General features: G+C 31.2%; 1 protein-coding gene across 1 annotated transcript; it reads right to left on the bottom strand.

Annotated features, from left to right (window-relative positions):
- Positions 1-409: 409 nt before the first annotated feature.
- Positions 410-13,425, bottom strand: atilla. Its single transcript, XM_075296118.1, has 3 exons — positions 13,264-13,425; positions 3,692-3,862; positions 410-777 (listed from the first exon to the last, which is right to left on the bottom strand). Exons 1-3 carry the CDS (start codon positions 13,319-13,321, stop codon positions 569-571), a joined length of 438 nt encoding a protein of 145 aa, XP_075152233.1. The 5' UTR covers positions 13,322-13,425; the 3' UTR covers positions 410-568.
- Between the last annotated feature and the right edge of the window lie 7,911 nt (positions 13,426-21,336).

A 21,336-nucleotide genomic window follows, 5' to 3' on the forward strand; every position in this document is an offset into this window, starting at 1 on the left:
TTGATGCAAATTTTATTAAAACATGATGGGAAATATCACAAAGTTTAGTTTCTTTAAAATGGAAAAGTAATCGTGAAATATGGCGATTTTAGCGGCTAAACTCGAACTTAGTACCCACCTTAAGCTCTAATTTGGTACCCACGATTAAGGTAAGTACTATTTTCAGTTTTCATGATGAAAACAAGCTTTTTTCACGGTTACTTCTTTAAATTAATTAATTTTGAAATATAAAGTATCGCAATCAATGCCTTGGTACGTTTTCACTTATAATTTGACAAGACTTGATAAAAATATAATCGTCTTCTTTTATATTTTTGTATGGTTAATTTAGTGTTTTTGTGAAAACCCCGTATAGTCCGTTGATGATATCCTAATAACGGCCTTTAGAACATTATAAAACAAAAATGTCTGAAATGTATAAATTTTTATTCCAATTAAACTTTTATTTAATTTCCAATGAATGAATTCTTTTTACAAAAACAAAGGTGTAGAATACCTTACTCCATGTACAACTTATTTACAAATTTAAATATTATAAACAAATACAAAACAAGAAAATTAATTTAAATTAAAAGGCGAAATGCAAAGATACAAATGCGAGGATAGCAGCCATACCCAAGGCCATGAAACGACCGGCAGATGAGGTGTTATTACACATATCTCCAGTGCAAGTATAGCAGCTATCTATTTGACGGCTATGGGAAACGGTGCAAGTATCATCTTTGGTTCCAACGACTTGGTAATGACAGTCACGGGATATAATCTTTCCGATTTTATCTGTAATAGAAGAAAGGAAACAAAATGTTAAATATAAATTTTGTAAGTTTCACGGCTATAACATAAGTTAGCAGTAATTTTATGCTACTTTATGTTACATCAGATTTTTTTTAACACAGTTTTTTGTTTCAGCAGATATAGAAAACAAACAATCATGTACTATGTTTAATTTGCCAAAAACTAACTTTTTTCACGGTTCCTCAATTAATTTAGAGATATGAAATATTCTAAATCAATGTACTAGATCTTTTCCATCCAAGATTTTGATGAAAATACAATCTTCACTATATGTATTTTATTAGGGATGCCGTCTATTGACATTATTCCCCAAGAAAGTGTACTCCAAATTATATATTTGTTCTAAACGGTCCATTAAATAAATTTTAATTTATACCATTTATTGTTATATCTAAAGTACTTTTAAATTTTCAATAGAAACTAACGGCTAGATAAATACAACAATGACATTGGTGGTGAGTTAAATTGGATAGCTTTTCACCACAACGACCTTCAGCAACACCAACGCAAATTATTTTCAAATATACAAGTGAGATCAAAGTTGTTGATATGAGGGGTAAAGTTGTTTAGACTATTACGTCACTAAGTTTGGTCCCATTTGCTTGAAGAATTGTTTTGTGGCCAGGCCTAACCGTATTGGACGAAGAAACGACAGCCTTAACTCTTCCTATTGTGTTTACTGGCAAAACCAAGCCACTACGCCCGTTTATGGTTTATGTTATTGTCTATACTTATTTTTGAACATGTTTGATATTCAGCGCAAATATTTGCGCACACTCGGAAAAACTTTTTTGTTTGGAATGACATCAGCAATCGATCGAAAACCGTTGATTTGAATACAAATTCAAATAGAGCCATAGATATATGAAAAGACTTGGACATACATATATATATATACATAGATATGTATATCTATACATAATTTATGTCTATTAATCGTGTACAATTTGTATGAAATAAGTCTTATAGATGGGGTTAAGATGATGAACTCATATTGAGTGACATAAATTTATACACCCAAAAAATAAGATATGTGTTTCCAATAAATTTATATTAAAACAAGTAAGGGAAATCTAAAGTCGGGCGGGGCTGACTATATTATGCCCTGCACCACTTTGTAGATCCATATTTTCGATACCATAGAAAATCCGTCAAATGTGTTGGGTACTATATATATACATTTAATTCTGACTTGATCTGGACAAAATTTGTTAGACTTCTAAAAAACTGTAGACGTGAAAATTCGGCTAATCCCCTGGGGTGTAACACAATGTTAGTAAAAAAATATTGGAAACATTTAAATCCGAAGCAATTATTAGGCAACTTTGCTGAAGTGTATTTATGATTTATCGGTCGATAGATATGTATTAGAAGTATAGGACAATTTAAGTCATTCTTACAAGTTTTCGACTTAGCAGTGGCGATTTTACAAGGAAAATGTTCGTATATTGACCATTTTTGTCGAAATAAGAAAAACAAATATATGGGAGCTATATCTAAATCTGAACCGATTTCAACCAAATTTGGTAAGCATAGTTATAATGTTATTTCTACTCCCTGTACAAATCGGATTACAACTTTGACCTCTGTGATTATATGAGTGAAAATAGGGGGAATGATATATATATGGGAGCTATATCTAAATCTGAACCGATTTCAACCAAATTCGGCATGGACAGTTACAATATTAATTCTACTCCCTGTGCAAAATTTAAAGCAAATTGGGGCAATTATCTGGTTTCTGGGGTCATATAAGTGCATATCGGGCGATAGATATATAGGAGCTATATATCAATCTTAACCGATTTGAACCAAATTCGGCATGCATAGCGACAAATTAACTCTACTCCCTATTCAAAATTTAAAGCAAATTAGGGTAAAACTCTGGCTTCTGGGGCCGTATAAGTGCATATCGAGCGAAAGATATATATGGGAGGTATATCTAAATCTGAACCGATTTGTACCAAATTCGGCATATTTTACGACACTATCCATTACACTTCTTGTACAAAATTTAAAGTGAATCAAGCTGAAACTCTAGCTTCTGGGGCTATATTAGTAGATATCGGGCAAAAGATATATATGGGAGCTATATCTAAAACTAAACCGATTTCTTCCAAAATCAATAGGGTTCTATTCTGAACCAAAGTACATACTTGTGCCAGATTTGAAGTCGATTGGACTTAAATTGCGACCTACACTTTGAATCCAAAAATGTGTTCACAGACAGACGGACGGACTGGCAGACGGACATGGCTAGATCGACTCAGGGGCCGGCCCTGAGCAATATTGCCAAAGACACCATGTGTCAATCTCGTCTCCTTCTGGGTGTTGCAAACATATGCACTAACTTATAATACCCTGTTCCACAGTGTGGCGTAGGGTATAATGATGTTATTTGTATTACCCTTTATCAGCTCTCATAGATTTCCAAATTAAGGTAGATTCCACAATTAACTTCTTCATATTAACATAAAAAGGTTAATATGAAACTATTAACGAGATTCCTACTGTTCCCACCTACTATATTGTGGAACATATTTTGCACCTCAAGAAAAATATGCCAGCTATTGACATCATTTCTTTCACTTTTCGACCTCGGTTGCTCTCCATATAGTGGGTAATAAAAATTTCGACAGAACGTTTGGAAACATTTAACGTCCACAATAAAGTACATAATTGGCTATTTTAAACGGGATCGCATGCTCCTTAGAACCCCAATTTCGGAATCTGTATTCGTATTTTAAGACCGGTATGTAGCTCTTGCTAAAACTTCTGTCGTATGCTAATAAACCAGTTCTAACAATCGATAACACCGTAATAACGAAAATTTCGTTTGCAAATATGCCTTATGGATAGTGGAAATTCCACTAAAGGAGCATGCCGCCATACTTACCACTGGTGACAACTTTGTTACACTTAGTTACAGTCATATATTGTTCCATGCTGTTTGGTTTTGGCTCAGCATCGCAGTCTACAACTCTCACCGCGGTATTGGGTTCGAGAGCTGCATCAGTACATCCGCTGTCAATTGTGGACTTGCACTTGTAACATTTAATGGCATCGGCTGAAAAGAGAATGACAAGTCATTAGCATTATCCGAACATTATCAAAATCTTCGTTTACTTAAGAATCTGAAATTTTGCATAGTATATGACACCCAACCCAACAGTTATTGAAACAAAATTTTAAAAATGTTTAAAAGTCAAATAATGTTTGATTTTTGTGATATAAAAATATTTTGTTTTATATTATTACCACCAAATAATTTCAAAATCTCACAATATTATTAGCATAACATACACCAAAAAAAAAGCGAACCCACCGTGGTTTATTTTAGAAAATTTTTACTAAAATAGTTTTCTAATTGGAACATGTTACAAATAAGTTAATACTTTTTGTCAAATTGAAGAAAATTTATTAAAAATAATTAATTTTTTTCTTTAATTTAAGAAAAGTTCATATGTTGAAAGAAAAAATTGGATTTTAAAATTGTTAAAATGTCTTCAACGCTATACGAAGTTCATGACAGGTACAATTTTAGTAAAATTTACTCATTTGAGAGATTTATGAACTCAATTTAAGCAAACTTCTGCCATTTTTGGAAAATATGAACTATTTTATTTTTTAGTAAAATTGTGCACTATGTTTGTATACAACTTTTTTTCTTATTTTTAGTTCACGTCATTAAAGTTAGCAAAAAATTATTCAAATAAGGAACATTTACTCATATTATGCAAAATTTAACTAAAATCAACTAATCTTCATGAACTAAAATAAAGTTCAGTTGGCATTAGAGCCCCTTTTTTCTGGGTGTAGTATGTTGTTTTATTAAAAAATTATTTTAGCAGAGAATTGCCGCTTTTCCAGTTTTCTTGAAAAAATGCAATAAAGTAACTATTTTTTGTGCTCTTAAAAGCGACCAGCAAACATTTTGTTTCCCATTATGTCTTAATATGAAAAAATCTGATTCTTAAGCAAATACAAGAAATAATCATAATATGTTACGATAGTCCCTGTATTACTTTTTTCATTGTTTGGACTGAACTAAGTCATCGAGATTACACTGAAAAAATATTGAATATTGTCCAAAGATTTCATGTCCTTAAAATACGAATGCAAATTTTGCTTAGCGTAGGAGACGTATTTCTCTAATATAAAGTTTTTTCCTTGCCCAAAAGTCGACAAACTTTTCAATGTCGTGTTGTCCTTATAATTAAGTGATTTGGCTTAAAAATGGGTATCATAGCATGAAAGAAATTTTTTTTGGTCTAAGGTCAACTTGACTTTAATTATTCAGAAAAATTCTTTAAAATTAATGAAATTGTCTTTAAATTTGTTGTCTTTTTGCATTTTGACTACAAAGAAAAAACTCGTTCAAAAATAGGACATGTTTTTCAACACTTTCTTTTTAAGATGTTTTTTACTTGAAATATAGCATAATTTATATTGGAAGTCGTGTATGAATTTGGAAAATAAAGTTGTCATCAACTTGTTTTTAAATGGCTTTTATAGCATATGAAGAAAATTTAAAATTTTCTTCTTAGAGTCAAGTACACAAAACCCAAATTTAAAAGAGAATTGTAGACAGAAAAAAATGTTCGTAGTTAAACTAACGCTAACTATTAACTTATTTTTATTGTAAAAAATTATTTGTTAGTAGTTAAATTTTATTACTTTTTGCAAAATTTTCCACAGCCCAATGAAATTTTCGTTTTCTTAAGTATGTCTCAAATATTTTATGAACTAAACGTGAGTATTAAGTTCGATGACCGTACACATAAGTTCAATATGAACTAAAGCAAATGAATATTTTCGTGCGATTTCCAAAAATAGCAAGAATGAACTACCGTATGGTTAAAATGGTCATGATTTGGCGCCAATGATTTTCTTCTTAACTTTTAGTTCATATTTTCTTCTATTAGAGGGTGTAATTTCGTGAACTGTAGTTAAAAAGTAAAACAGGGCATTAAATTTTCCTGGTTTTAACCAGGGCTGTGGAGTCGAGTCAAAGATGTTCTTTAAACTGCATAGGAAGATAAAGTTTTGAGTCAATTTTTTTTTATAACTCGCTTTTTTCATACTTTTAATGGAAAATTTAAATTTTGTTGTTTCAAATAGGTTAACAACAGATAAAAAATTAATAAAATGATACAAATTATTTATTTAGAAAAATTGCAAATTTTTGAAAATATTTGGTGTTAAACGTTCCAGGCAAGCGTTATGATGCATTAAAAATCATTAAAAAAATTAAAAATTAATTATTTGCAAAATATCACAAAATTTATTAATTCACATCCAAAACATTGAATTCGGATCACACTTTAAGAAGTGATGCAAATTCAGTGCAACGGCTGATGAAATGGTGGACACCCGTCCCATGACAAGCCCATGTTAAATTCATCGCTTCTGCGCCTATTTTGCACCACTTCCGGATCCAAAAAGAACATTTTCACTACTTTTTTGGCGACGCTTTTTTGCTGGGAATTTTAAGGTGTACTGTTCAAAAATAGACCGATATATGTTCAAAAGAACTCTAATTTTAAATTTTGATAGGTTCTACTGCTATATTGCCTTAAAATTTGACTTTTATTAAGAGATAGGGACATAAATCAATATTTTAATATGTTAAAAATGGAAACATACAATTGATCAATTCAGCCCATTTTTTTGTAAAACCTACTTTTTATATCACCGTGAAATTTCACTCATAAAATACACTTTGAATGGCCTGGAATGCAGTACTTCGTTTTACGTTTTTCGATTAAAAACCCTAATGAAATCTAATTTGTCGAAATATTTCTTTAGCTACAAAGACATGAAGTGTTTTTCAAATTTCATTTCGTCGGAGTCGAGCAACATTTCTACGACTCCGACTCCAGCAAAATCTTCAGACTCCGACTCCAAGACTCCGACTCCACAACCCTGGTTTTAACAACGCTTTGGGGAAATCTCAAAAAGTGTAGCAAAATTAGGTTCAATTTTCGCACGAGTTAGTTTATTCTTCCTACAAAACAGTTTACTTTTATTCGGTGTATCTTAAAAGTATCCTTATTGAATTCTCCGCTTCTTTGGCTCGGAATCAATACCAAAATTGTTAAAGTAAAGAAAAAATCTTTGGAACCGGCTTGCTTTTTTTTTCAGTGTAGTAGACAATGTTTGCAATTAGCGACTGCTTTCCCTTTTTCAACAGGTGTTTACCCTTTTTAATCAGATTTTTTGCTGGTTTTTCTAACATTTTTTTGGATGTACGGGCAATCGTAATAGAATAAAAACAAAACAAAATGAATATATCTTGTATTTGGCAAAAAATCTAAATTTTCCTCAAATTAAGCCCTAACAGCGCACAAAACATTTGCTTTTAAGAAGGCTGTAGAAGGCTGAAATATACAAAAAACATATTTTTGGTATTTTCTTAAGCCTAAAACAGTTACGAATTGTTGTTAGCTGGACAGCAGGCACTGATTGCTGGATTTAGCAGACTTTTTCTATGAGTGTAGCAGTATGAGTGTAGAAATCTCTTCGGAAAAAAATTATTTTGATCAAATATATATTACTACATATTTCTATTTATATATTTTGGTATATTTTTTGTGTGATCTCATTTTGTTACTAAGATCAAATGAATGTTTCACCCGCATTGTGTGAGTAAGTTAAAATATTCCCATTTCCAAAAGCACAAACTTAGATAGAAATTATTTACAAAAGAACATTCATGTATGGAAGATTTCTTATAGAAGAATACTCATTGTTATGTGGTCTAATTACACTCAAAAAAAGTTTACTTGGATCCAAAGATTTTGACCATCCCTTAAGGATTTTGGTATTGATTCCGAGCCAAAGATGCGGCTTCTTTAAAATAAAGACATTTTTTACGGATCTCCCTGTCTTTAAACCTAGGATCAATAAAATTAAAATTGGAAACAGATCTCATTCATCGAATTTTTCTTTTCTTTTTGCGATATTTTAATAAAGGTATTTATGTACAAAGAAATTCCAATTTCAAAATCCAAATTATGCCAGGTACTTCAGTTTTCTTAATGCTAAAAAAAGATGCAAATTTTTAAAATAAGTCTTAGCCTATATTTGAAGCGTTTTTATCTTAAATTTAAAAATTCAATATGTCACTTGAGTTAAAGACGATTTCTTGAAATTAAAAATGTTTTTCTTTATTGTAAGGAAAATTTGCCTTACTTTAAAGATCTACAACTTCAGCAGAGAGACGCAAAATTTCAAGATTTGTGTTCTAAATTTAATGAAGAAATTTTTTGAAGCAAGGATTATAAACATTCTTTTAATTAAAATGTCATAGTTTTAAAGAATTTTGTCCTTAGCATTGCGTAAATTTTGGGTCCTAAAATTCAAGTTCCATAATCTTCCATATTAGGTCAATATTTTTTTCAGTGTAACAACAAATATTTACAGCCGCCCATTTCATGTGGCCAACTAATAATAATGGTTAAAATCAGTTATGCTAATTATTTTATTATTAGTACATAAAATCTGTAAAGTTTGGCAGAATAAAATAGACCTATTAATTGCTTTTGATATGAGTGGAACGAAAAAATCCTTAACAGGTCGAAGAGGGCATACCCACGTTGAATAATAAGTTTTTAATGTACCACCAGGAAACAAAATGTACACAAGAATATGATCATCCCAAAAATGTTTCAGGCGTAACATGTTATTTTTTTTTACGTGGAACATGGAACACTTTTCTCGAAAAAATATAGTTTTCTCGGCGAACATACACAGAAAACGGGTTTACAGCAGGAATTGAACTAAATTGTACTCCACATTTTGATATTTCCATATGTACGGTCATTGAACTTTATACCCATGTTTAGTTCATAAAATGTTTGAGACATACTTAACAAAAGGAAACTTTCATTGGGCTGTTGAAAATTTCGCAAAAAATAATAAAAATTAACTACAAACAAATATTTTTTTGAAATAAAAATAAGTTAAAATTAGAGTTGGTTTAACTATCGACTGTTTTGTTACAGTGTTACATATTTGCGTATTTTTTGACAAATTCAAGAATATTTATTAGACATAATTATTTTTTTTTTCGTGGTTTTAAGGAAAAAAAAGTTCAAAATTGCAAAAATATCTTTATGGGCACTTTTGTGGTAAAATTGTACTAATTTTAAGAAATTCGGAACTATTTTGTGGCAAATACGGATTTAGAAAATTTTTATAAATTTTGTCATATTGGAGAAAGTTTAACTAAATATAATTCTATGAATTAAAATAGAGCTGTAGGGTCCATATACACTCAAAAAAAGTGAACTCTCTATTTCACTAAAGCCAATTTAACTTTATTTTAGTTCATGGAATTATTATGTTTGGAGAAAGTTTCCTTTACTCAAATAATTTTTTGTTTACGTTAGTTAAATTACCTAAAACCGAGGAAAAAATAAACTCAAATGAAGCATAATGATTAACTAAATTCGTACCTTCCACAAAATAGTTCAGAATTTCTTAAAATTTGTAAATTTTACCAAAAATGCGTCCATCATGAACTTCGTATATCACTAAAGACATTCTTGCAATTTTGAACTCCAAGTTTTTCCTTCAAACTACAAAATTTTCTTTAACAAATGAAAAAACTTAGTTATGTCTAATAAATTTTCTTGAATTTTTCGAAAGATATTTACTTATTTTTATGACATCGGCGTGATGCCAACGTGTGTAATACTGTTTAGTTAAAATTTTCTACAAATAATCAAAATTTTCTAAAATTAACCGAAACTTGTCTTCCTGGTGGGTTCACTGTTTTTTCAGTGTAGTGCCCTTTAGGGTCAATTTTTCTTTATTGTTTTAGTACAAATGTGATGTTTGAACCAACGCCGAAATCGGTTGCATAAAAATTAGCCTAAAATCAAATTTACCTTATACCTCATTCACATTATACTTCCAAAATCCACTTCAACATAGACCTTATAATACATAGATGATCCACTATTCTCCTTAAAAAAATGTGTCAGTTCCAAAAATTAATTTTCTGACATTTCGTTTTGATTTTTTCGTAATTGTCGTACATTTGCTTTTGTGTTGTTGGTAAAGCGAAAAATTTCGTATTTTCGCGGTTTTGGTCACAATTTTTTGTTCAAATATGAACTTTTAATATATTAATTTATTTATAAATCCTCTGGTGCGTCATAAACGTTCTAATTTTGTGTAAAATTGGCAAACAACAAAAAGGAAAACGAAAGAGATTGTACACCCAGAAAAAAGGGGCTCTAATGCCAACTGAACTTTATTTTAGTTCATGAAGATTAGTTGATTTTAGTTAAATTTTGCACAATATGAGTAAATGTTCCTTATTTGAATAATTTTTTGCTAACTTTAATGACGTGAACTAAAAATAAGAAAAAAGTTGTATACAAATATAGTGCACAATTTTACTACAAAATAAAATGGTTCCTATTTTCCTAAAATGATAGAAGTTTGCTTAAATTGAGTTCATAAGTCTCTAAAATGAGTAAATTTTACTAAAATTGTACCTGTCTTGAACTTCGTACAGCGCTAAAGACATTTTAACAATTTTTAAATCCAATTTTTTCTTGCAACAAATTAAATTTTCTTAAGCAGAAAAAAATTAATTCTTTTTAAAAAAATTTCTTCAGTTTGACAAAAAGTATTAACTTATTTATAACATGTTGCAATTAGAAAACTATTTTAGTTAAAATTTTCTAAAATAAACCTACATTTTCTTCTACGGTGGGTTCACTTTTTTTTTGGGTGTAATCGTGCTCTTATTTTTCTCGTTTATTCTTAATTTTGGGAACTGTCAAACATAGTTTGACACCCATGGCTTATCTATTTGTGTGTTATAAGGTCTATGGATTTCAACTATCATTTGCTCTATATATAACGGATTTCAAATCCACTCTAGATTTTGAGCCTAATGTGTATGAGATATTAGTAATGTATATATATCCAGATCATGTATGGCTAACAGAAAAAAATTGATTTATCGAGAACGTAAAAACTATATGCACTTGATCGTCACTCCAAAAAAAAGTCAACAGTCTGGGGGATATCGGTGGAGATGAATTGCAAAATAAAAATTTTGCATTGGGTCCCACAGATGGCAATAAGAATATCACCAAGTAGAGTGAAAGTAATATCAGATATTACGGTGAGATCACGGACTGTATTAGAATGCCAAAGTATAATGAACGATACCTCTCGTTTGACACTCATTTCGTTAAAATATTTGCCTAGTGTGACCATACCCTACACTAAAAACATGAAATAGAGCCCACCATGTAGGGAAAGAGGTGATTCAGGACCTCATCTAGTTTGGAAACAGATGCAGCAAATATATTGAGGAATTCGTTAAGAACAAGGAGTTTCTGAGATAAGAAAAGGGTACCATTTAAAGAACGAGTTAGAGCACACAGCAGGCCGAATGTGAGAGTATGTTAGGCAACATGAGACAGGGAAACCTATAGCCCCTTTTCATCCTAACCTAACACCCTCACACTATTATGCTTGAACTCCACCACAAACAATAGCTCTTTAAATAAAATCAGAGATATACCACTAAGATCTTGGGAAAACTTCTTGCCAGCTACCCCTTGAAATCTAACATTCTAAATCAATAAAATGAACCGATTATTCCGTTGTTATTCATATATTTGCTGCTATTGCTGCTATATTTAATGTTTTTAAAACAGAATTTACTTGCTCTGAAAAAAAGGATCATTTGATTGGAAAACGGATTAATTTTAAATTTAAATGGTTGAATTTAAACTGAAAATTCACCCCTCTTTACCTTTTTCTAACTTATTGGTGAATTTATAGTTTCTTTTTATTAGATTTCAAGTTTGTACTAAAAACTATGGCTTGTACACGCAGAAAAAGTGAACCCACCATGAAAGAAAATTAAGGTTTATATTAGAAAATGTTAACTAAAATATTTTAGTAATATCAACATGATATAAATAAGCTTTGGTCAAATTGAAGAAAATTTTTTAAAAATAATAAATTTTTCATATTTTGGAAGAAAAAATTGGAAATATAACTTGTTCAAATGTGTTTAGCGCTGTTTGAAGTTCTACACAAAAATTAAGTAAAATTTACTCATTTGAGAAACTTATGAACTCAGTTTCAGCAAAGTTCACCCATTTCATGAAAATATGAACTATTTCCATATTTAGTAAAATTGTGTACTTCATTTGTATAAAACTTGTTTTCTCATTTTTAGTTCACGTCATAAGAGTAAGCATAAAATAATTAAAATAAGAAAAATTTTCTCACGCTTGGCACACTGGAACTAAAATTAACTAATTTTCATGAATTAAAATAAAGTTAAATCGGCTATAAAAAATTCCGTTGTCCTTATTCTGGGGGTAAATTTACAATAAAAATATTTATTAACATTTAATAAAGTTTTTGTTTTTGTAAATGATCTGTGGTATTTGCATTTTAAAACAAATTGATCTCAAAACAATATTTTTATTAAATGAAATGAATTTTATATTTATATATTTGAAAGTTTCTTTTTGGCTATTGTTTCTAAATTGTAATGGATGTCTAAACTGATTACAAGTAAGAGAAATATAACAAAAAATTTGCGACATTTTTATCAAAAACATTATTTTACTTTATCGATTAAAGGACGGAGAATAAATACTTTATGATATTGTAAATAAATTGTGGATATTTTTTATGGATATTAAACTGACAAATGTTGATTTATTTCGTTTTGTAAATGATAAAATGTCTACCATAGTTTTGTCGAGGAATTCATTTTTTATTTTATTAAATATCTACAGCTTTGGACGTTAAATCGTTAGAAAATTTTATTCCAGGAAAATGATAAATATTTCATTATAATCAAATAAAATTACTCTTTCTTTCTGTGTATTTTCAAATTAAGAACACTTAAGCTGGCCTTGCTAAAACACCTTACACATATTCTTTTTAAATATTCCTAATGTAAATATCAAACTTAGCCTTAACGAAAAAGTAGAAACAGACAAACAATTGTTTTAATGCCGAAGTAACCTAAAATATTCCGACAGTAATGGGCTTCTAACGTGTTTTGAATCTCTAAAGTTGTAAATTAAACTTGTAGAACTCGTTTGAAAGCACACACAAATAATTAACATCAATTACGACTTTGTTTTGCTTTTTTACATTGCTAAATATTTTCAACGATGACGTTAAGCTATTTTAAATATGGGATCAGATGTACATTTGTATTTTTTTGCATAACATGATCGAATGTTATTGAGATCCACCTTCAACTTTTGTGCAATATATATAGATATATTTTAATTTCTTAAAATCGACACATATGTTTTATTTCAGTGAATGTTTTTTTTTTTTTTTTTTTTGTAAACAAAATCATTTAAATTCCATAATAAATTTAAATTTATATTAGAGCCATATGTACACACACACACGCACTCGTGCATACAGTTTAACATATTTATTTTGTTCCACACCTACCGTTGTTCACAAAACACAAGGCGAAAATTGCGCAAACAATCAAAATATGTTTTTCCATTTTGGTAAAATAACTTTAAGCTGGACAAGTTTTATTTCTTTTGAGAAACACAAGATGCTTTCAACTGTGATGTTTACGAGCGACTGAAATGCTAATAATTGTCTTTGCAATAACTTCGTATGTGATTGTTCGAAATCGAAAGCTGAACTGAAAATCCCCCTCAATGCGTGTTGATCGGTGTGGTGAATTTTGATGTTTTGTTGCAATGCGAAATGAATCCAAAATTACACTGAAAGAACAGTGAACCCACTAGGAAGAAAACTTTGGTTCATTTTAGAATGTTTTGAATATTTTTAGAAAATTTTAACTAAACAGTATTACAAACGCTGGCATCACGCCGATATCACAAAAATAAGTAAATAATTTTCGACAAATTCAAGAAAATTTATTAGACATAAATAATTTTTTTTTTCATTTGATAAAGAAAATTTTGTAATTTGAAGGAAAAATTGGAGTTCAAAATTACGAAAATGTCTTTAGTGACATACGAAGTTCATAATGGAAATAATGAACTATTTTGTGAAAAATACGAATTTAGCAAATCTTTATGCTTACTTTGTGTATAATTTTTTCACGTTTCTTAACTGGTTGGCTGATAAGTCCCCGGTCTGACACATAGATGGCGTCGCTAGTATTATATGCATATTATTTTTATATAGTACCAACCTTCAAATGATTCGTTTCGTTTGACGTCTGTAAGTCAATTAGTTTGTGAGATAGAGCGTCTTTTGTGAAGCAACTTTTGTTATTGTGAAAAAAATGGAAAAAAATGAATTTCGTGTTTTGATAAAATTACTGTTTTCTGAAGGGAAAAATTACGGTGGAAGCAAAAACATGGCTTGATAATGAGTTTCCGGACTCTGCCCAGGGAAATCAACAATAATTGATTGGTATGCAAAATTCAAGCATGGTGAAATTTTGCACGGAGGACGGTGAACGCAGTGGACGCCCGAAAGTGGCGAAAACATCAAAAAAATCCACAAAATGATTTTGAATGACCCTAAAATGAAGTTGATCGAGATAGCAGAGGCCTTAAAGATATCAAAGGAACGTGTTGGTCATGTCATTCATCAATATTTGGATATCTCTATGCTCTGTGCAAAATGGGTGCCGCGCGAGCTCTCATTTGACCAAAAACAATAACGTGTTTATGATTCTGAGCGGTGTTTGCAGCTGTTAACTCGTAATACACCCGAGTTTTTCCGTCGATATGTGACAATGGATGAAACATGGCTCCATCACTACACTCCTGAGTCCAATCGACAGTCGGCTGAATGGACAGCGACCGGTGAACCGTCTCCGAAGCGTGGAAAGACTCAAAAGTCCGCTGGCAAAGTAATGGCCTCTGTTTTATGGGATTCGAATGAAATAATTTTTATCGATTATCTTGAGAAGGGAAAAACCATCAACAGTGACTATTATATGGCGTTATTGGAGTGTTTGAAGGTCGAAATCGCGGCAAAATGGCCCCCGAAGAAAAAAAAAGTGTTGTTCCACCAAGACAACGCACCGTGTCACAAGCCATTGAGAACGATGGCAAAAATTCATGAATTGGGCTTCGAATTGCTTCCCCACCCACCGTATTGTCCAGATCTGATCCCTGCGACTTTTTCTTGTTCTCAGACCTAAAAAGGATGCTCGCAGGGAAAAAATTTGGCTGCGATGAAGAGGTGATCGCCGAAACTGAGTCCTATTTTGAGGCAAAACCGAAGGAGTACTACCAAAATGGTATCAAAAAAAATAAAGTTAAATTGGCTTTAGTGAAATAGAGAGTTCAATTCTTTGAGTGTAGGGATGCATGGCAAGAAATTCGTATCGCAAATAATACAATATTATACGCTGGAAAAACATTTAGTTATTTTTGCATGATATATTTGTTTGAAGTTACATTTTATTATTATTATTATTTTTGTTTTTTTTTTTTTTTGTAATTTTCCACATCCCAATGAAATTTTCACTCGATGCAACATTTGTATGAGTTATCCAGAACATCATTGCACTGGTTAACCCCCCAATAGCTTTAGTGGATTTTCTACACTCATAGAAAAAAGTCTGCTAAAAACAGCAGTCGATGTTTGTTGTTATATTTTTGTACTTCAGGGCCTAATGAACAACAATTTATAAAATTTTTAGGTTATACATTTTTCCCCAAAGCATATTTAAGAACCAAAAGTAGTTTTTGGTGTATTTTTGCACTGTAATATACTTACAAGCTCCTAAATACGATCAGCAAATATTTTGTTTGCTGTTATGCCTCAATTTTATGAATAATCAGATTTTTGGTCAAATACTATAGATATTCAAAAATATTGTTTTAATTATATTAAGATAGCTCCTAAGTTGACATTTTTATTTGTTTTAGCCAAAATAAAACATGTTTTAGTGTAATGTAGCTTCAAAAATAGCAGGAAATGTTTGCTATTTCAGCAAACAGTGACTGCTGTCCCTTTTTTAGCAGACTTTCTGCTGTTTTAGCAGACTTTTCTGCTGTCCCTACTAACAAATTTCTTTGGGTGTAGCGATTGGAACATTCTAATGGCGTTTTCTTGTCAAAAATGTGCACGTTTTTTAGGTTAGGTTCTTTTCTGGAAAAAAACAGGCAATATATATTAGAGTGACCGCAACTTATATGGGGCAAAAAAATGTCGGAATCTTGTTCGCCTTAACCCCACAAAATGAATCCCCTTTCCAGATTTTGGAATAGCCAAAATTTGAGCCCGATTAAACGACGTTAACACGTGCCGCTCGTCGCTCAAAATGAAAAAAAAAACGAATTTTTTGGCCAAAAAGTTGACGTATTGAGCCATAACTCGAGAACGGTAAGTAATAAAAACACACTCAGAAAAAAGTGACCCCTTCTTTAAGTTAAAATTAACTCATTGTGAAGAAAGTTGAACTTCGTATAGCGCCAAAGACGAACGATGTGATTTTCGTAGAAATTAGGTAGAATGCATTCCATATATGAGTTAACATTTTCCTATATTTATGTACCACTATACTACAGGATGAAAAAAGTTAACTGAATTGAATTCATATATGGAATGATTTTATTGAACTTTTTTCATTCATTTGGACAAATCTTACATATTTGTGGTAAACTTTTTACTTCAAAATTAGAACTGCTTACTTCGTTTTTAAATACAGTTTTGTTTATTTATATAGGCAGTTTTTTCTTAAATAAAAGACATGCTTTATTAATATATTAAATATATTTACTTAGAAACAACAGCATCGACTGGCCTTGAAATATAAAAACACATTTTTTTCTTCTTCTAGTACCTTTCCCATTGAATAAGATGCTGCCTAGCAATTTTGTCCACCTTTTACAATTTCAATACCCACAACTATAAACAAAAAAATCCTAAACCAATTTTTTCACAAAAGGTTATCGTCACTGAATATTACCTCATAATTGAAGATTCCAAAATGAAGTCGAATGAAGGGGTTGTTATTCTGCTGGTGTTTTCTTTTTTATAAACCAATTTTCAAAAAATTAACATTATTCACTAATTTAAAATAACAAATATTTAATATATTTTATTTGTTTTTTATTATATTATTTTACAATATTATTTTTTAACAATCTCTCCGTATACCATAACAACGCGATTCCAACTAAAAAAACAACCCACGCGCAAACACATCGATTACATCGATGACAGGTAGATAAAACAAATGTAGGAAATTTTCCTATATTCTAATAAGTGTGTTTCCTTAAGTTTTGAAAGGATTGAATACTTCTTAGTACGAATGAACTAAAATATTTTTCTATGCCAAGTGTTATTCGTATGTATGATAAGCTTTCTATAATAAAGGTAGTTAGAATTATCATTTTATAAGAAATTTTACTAAATTTGCGGAAACTTGGTTTTAGTTCATATTTTGTTTATTTTTACGAATGCTTTGTTATCAGTGAATAAAATTTTCTTGTTCAGTAGTAAATTCTTATACCCAGCGAAGAAAACAGTATTAGTAAAATTCCATGCCTTATTCTATTTAATGAACTGCTTTCAGTTTAGGATGTTTTTTACTGAAACAAGTAAATTTTATTATTTCACACAAAAATTTACCTGAATGGAAATAAAATTGCTAAACTAAATGGAAATAAAATTGCTAAAATAAAACATTTTTTCCTTTAAGGTGGGTATTAAGTTCGAGTTTAGCCGCTAAAATCGTCATTTTTTCACGATTACTTTTCTTTAATAATCCATTTTAAAGAATAAAAACTTTGTAAAAATTTGCTTTGGGCTATTCCCCATCAAGTTATAATGAAATCTGCAACAAATATGTATAATTTTATGCCTTTTTTAACTGATTTAGTTTTCACTTTAGTGAAAAAATTACGATTTTAGCGGCTAAACTCGAACTTAATACCCACCTTTATTTTCGAAGACACTTTTTTTCTGGGTGCACGCACGATATCACAAAATTTCATGTAATTGGGAGTATAGCAGAAGCAGTTCCTGTTGTTCGCTTTGAGATATCTTCATTGGAACAGTGACTTTGTTCTTCCTTCATACACTTCTAGATTGAGGCTGATTAATTTGCCTAATCTTAGAAGCCGACCAGCGTTGCCAGAATTGTTTCACCAAAAACCGCTAGATTTGCCCAAAAAATAGCTAAAAAAGGCTAAAAGATGCTAAAAAATAGCTAGAAAAAAAGCTAAATTTTTTTGTATAGAAAGTCACATTTTTGATTGAAATTTAACAAATTTAAAGGCTTTATTTCACTTAAAATGTATATTATTTTCATTTTAATTCCACTTCTGTGAGACTGTAACAATATCTAAGGCATATTAGCACTGTTTGCGTATTCGATACATTTTGATTACTATCACAAATTTTTTATTGGAAGTCCTTCGTTAACGCCAACTTAAATTTCCAAATTCAGACTCGACTTCAAGTAGAAATTATTGTATGTATACGTTTTTATAATAAAGTGTTAAACAACATCTTCTATTTTTGAACGCTATTTTGGTTTGTGGTCAAGAAGTAAAAACTCCTCACATTTAAAGACTATTTCATTAATTCTTCCTTCTTTCATGAAAAGAAGAAGGACAAAACGACTTTATCGTCTTTTGGACAAGGAAAACAGTTTTTATATAAGAAATTCACAAATGCTATTATAACCATAATTCGCGTTTGTATTTTAAAGAAATGAAATCTTTGGCCTCACGACAATTTTAATTCAGTAATATCGTAATCTCTTTAGAATATTATAATAACATAAAAAAGATAAACGAGTCACATGATAACTTTTATGAATATGATGAAAAAACTTTACAACAAGGTGTATTTGCTACAAAAATGCCCGCATAGTGGCTGGAATCATTATTAATGTTTCAACTGAGCTTTGAAATATGTGGAAACCCTTATTCTTGCAGCAAGGCTTAGATAAAAACGCCGTTTTATCCATATTTCAATAGAAACGTGTCGAAAATAAAAAAAGCCAACAATAGCTAAAAGGGGCATGAAAAAAAGCTAAAAGCTAAATGCATTTTTTTCCCGCTAAACGTCTTCAAAAAAAGCCAAATCTAGCGGGAAAAAAGCTAAATTGGCAACGCTGAAGCCGACGGACGATGTTGAGCTCCATGATGATGTATAGGTTAGTTAGTGGGGATATTTCATGTTCGGAATTGATATCTAGGATTAGGATAAATGTTCCTTTTAGGGCATCTAGGAATTACCAGTTTCTTTACATTGATTTTCAACGTTCGAATTATGCTTCTGTGGAGCATTCGTAGGATGTGTATTATTTTTAATTCAATCTATCATCTAGTTGACACTAACCTTAGTATTGATATGATGAAGTGTAGAATTTTAGCATATTTGAATAACTAATACATTAGTTTTATTGAATAACCTAATATTTGATCTTGTGTTTTAATATACCCGGCCGATGAGTCCTTCTCTGTAGCTGGTCAAATCCCTCTGCCTCCACCCCGCCATGGTCCGGATCGTGGTGTGTACGCTGTCCCTACGTTATGGGGACGAGGCCCTCACGGTCGGAAGGGGCGGGAAAGTGTGCGATGGGACCGTTCGAAGAAAAAAAAAAACTTTGGCCTCCGTGGTCATATGAGTGTAAATCGGGTTAAAGATATATATGGGAGCTATATCTAAATCTGAACCGGTTTCAACCAAATTTGGTACACTTACCGAAACTATTAAACATACTCCTGGTGCAAAATTTTGAAGCAAGTCAGGGCAAAACTCTGACTTTTGAGGCCATATAAGTGCAAATCGGACGAAAGATATATATGGGAGCTATATCTAAATCTGAACCGACTTAAATCAAATTTACCAAGCATTGGTAGAATATGAATACTGCTCTCTATGCAAAATTTCACGAAAATCGTTAGTAAACTTTGGCCTCTGTGGTCATATGAGTCTAAATCGGACGAAAGATATTTTGCAAGTTTTTCGAGTTTTCTGTTGATAAACACGCCAATTATGACCAGATCGGGGATAAATATATATGACAGCTATATCTAAATCTGAACCGATTTTTCCAAAATCAATAGCGATTGTCTCTGTCCCAAAAAACAACCCTATGCCAAATTTGAGGACGATCGGACTTACCCTGCGACCTATACTTTGCACACAAAAATACATGAACAGACAGACAGACGGACGGACGGACAGACAGACGGACATCGCTAAATCGACTCAAACAGACAGACGGACATCGCTAAATCGACTCGAGGCTAATAAGAAATGCTGAAGTCGGAGTCTAGCAAAATTGCCCTGCTTATTATACCCCTTACCACAGTAGTTGGGTACTATGTTCGGTTTTCGAGTTGAAAAACCACTTTATTTTCGCGATTACTTTTCCTTAAATAATCAAAATTATAAATGAAAACTAACATATTCCCGTAAAGTCATGCCGAAATCAAGATGAACAAGAAACTGCGCATCAATTGAGTTAATTTATCTGCTTTATATTTAACTGTTTTAGTAAAGTAACCGCGAAAATTTCAACTCGAAAAGCGAACATAGTACTTACCTTAAAGCCCTGTATGCATCACATTCTCTTGGTTACCCGGTACCTCTAGCGGAAATTTCGATTGCGTGCCGAGAATGCTGTTTTGCCAAGCAAATATAGGAATGATTTCTTATTATATGCATATGGAAATATATAAATAAATATAACAACGCCTCGCTGAATTTTCGGTAGCAAAAACATAAATGTATATCTTAAGGGTAGCGGATAGTTCATTAGAGGTGCATACCGGCTCTAAATTAGCTCAGTTCGAATAATTTTTGATAATTTTCTCGAAATTTTACTGGAAGTCGTTCGTTTACTCCAAAAAGAGAGACGGAGAGAGAAAGAGAGAGATCAAATTTAACATTTGAGATGCAGCGAAGTTGCAAGTTTTTGAGATTTTCCCAGCAGTGCTGCCGCTAGTGAAAAATTGAGTGAAGTAGATTTTGGAAAAATGTGGAGTAGATTGAATAAAATTGAAGTAGCATACATTTATGAAAACAAAACAATAGAATTAATTTTATTATACCCTCCACCATAGGATGGGGGTATATTAACTTTGTCATTCCGTTTGTAACACATCGAAATATTGCTCTAAGGCCCCATAAAGTATATATATTTTGGGTCGTGGTAAAATTCTGTGTCGATCTGAGCATGTCCGTCCGTCTGTTGAAATCACGCTAACTTCCGAACGAAAGAAGCTATCATCTTGAAACTTGGCACAAGTACTTGTTATTGATGTAGGTCGGATGGTATTGCAAATGGGCCATATCGGTCCACTTTTACGTATAGCCCCCATATAAACGAGAAGCAAATTTCATCCGATCCAGAAATTTGGTACATGGTGTAAGTATATGGTCTCTAACAACTATGCAAAAATTGGTCCACATCGGTTAATAATTCAATGATTAAAACCGCTATGTTCATCGCAATTAAAGGAATAGGAAAAACAATTATGTAATATGGGGAAAAATTTTAAAATATGAAGCAGAACAAAAAGTGAAGCAGATTTTTGAAAGAAGGAGTGACGAAGT

This window comes from Haematobia irritans, chromosome 2 (assembly GCF_050003625.1).
Source record: "Haematobia irritans isolate KBUSLIRL chromosome 2, ASM5000362v1, whole genome shotgun sequence".
NCBI classification, from domain to species: Eukaryota; Metazoa; Arthropoda; class Insecta; order Diptera; family Muscidae; genus Haematobia; species Haematobia irritans.

Coding starts and splice junctions, on each gene's coding strand:
- atilla (XM_075296118.1), bottom strand. CDS start 13,321: ATGGAAAAACATATTTTGATTGTTTGCGCAATTTTCGCCTTGTGTTTT. Junction 3,863..13,263: donor CTTGTGTTTTGTGAACAACG/GTAGGTGTGGAA, acceptor TTCTCTTTTCAG/CCGATGCCATTAAATGTTAC. Junction 778..3,691: donor TAACAAAGTTGTCACCAGTG/GTAAGTATGGCG, acceptor CTTCTATTACAG/ATAAAATCGGAAAGATTATA.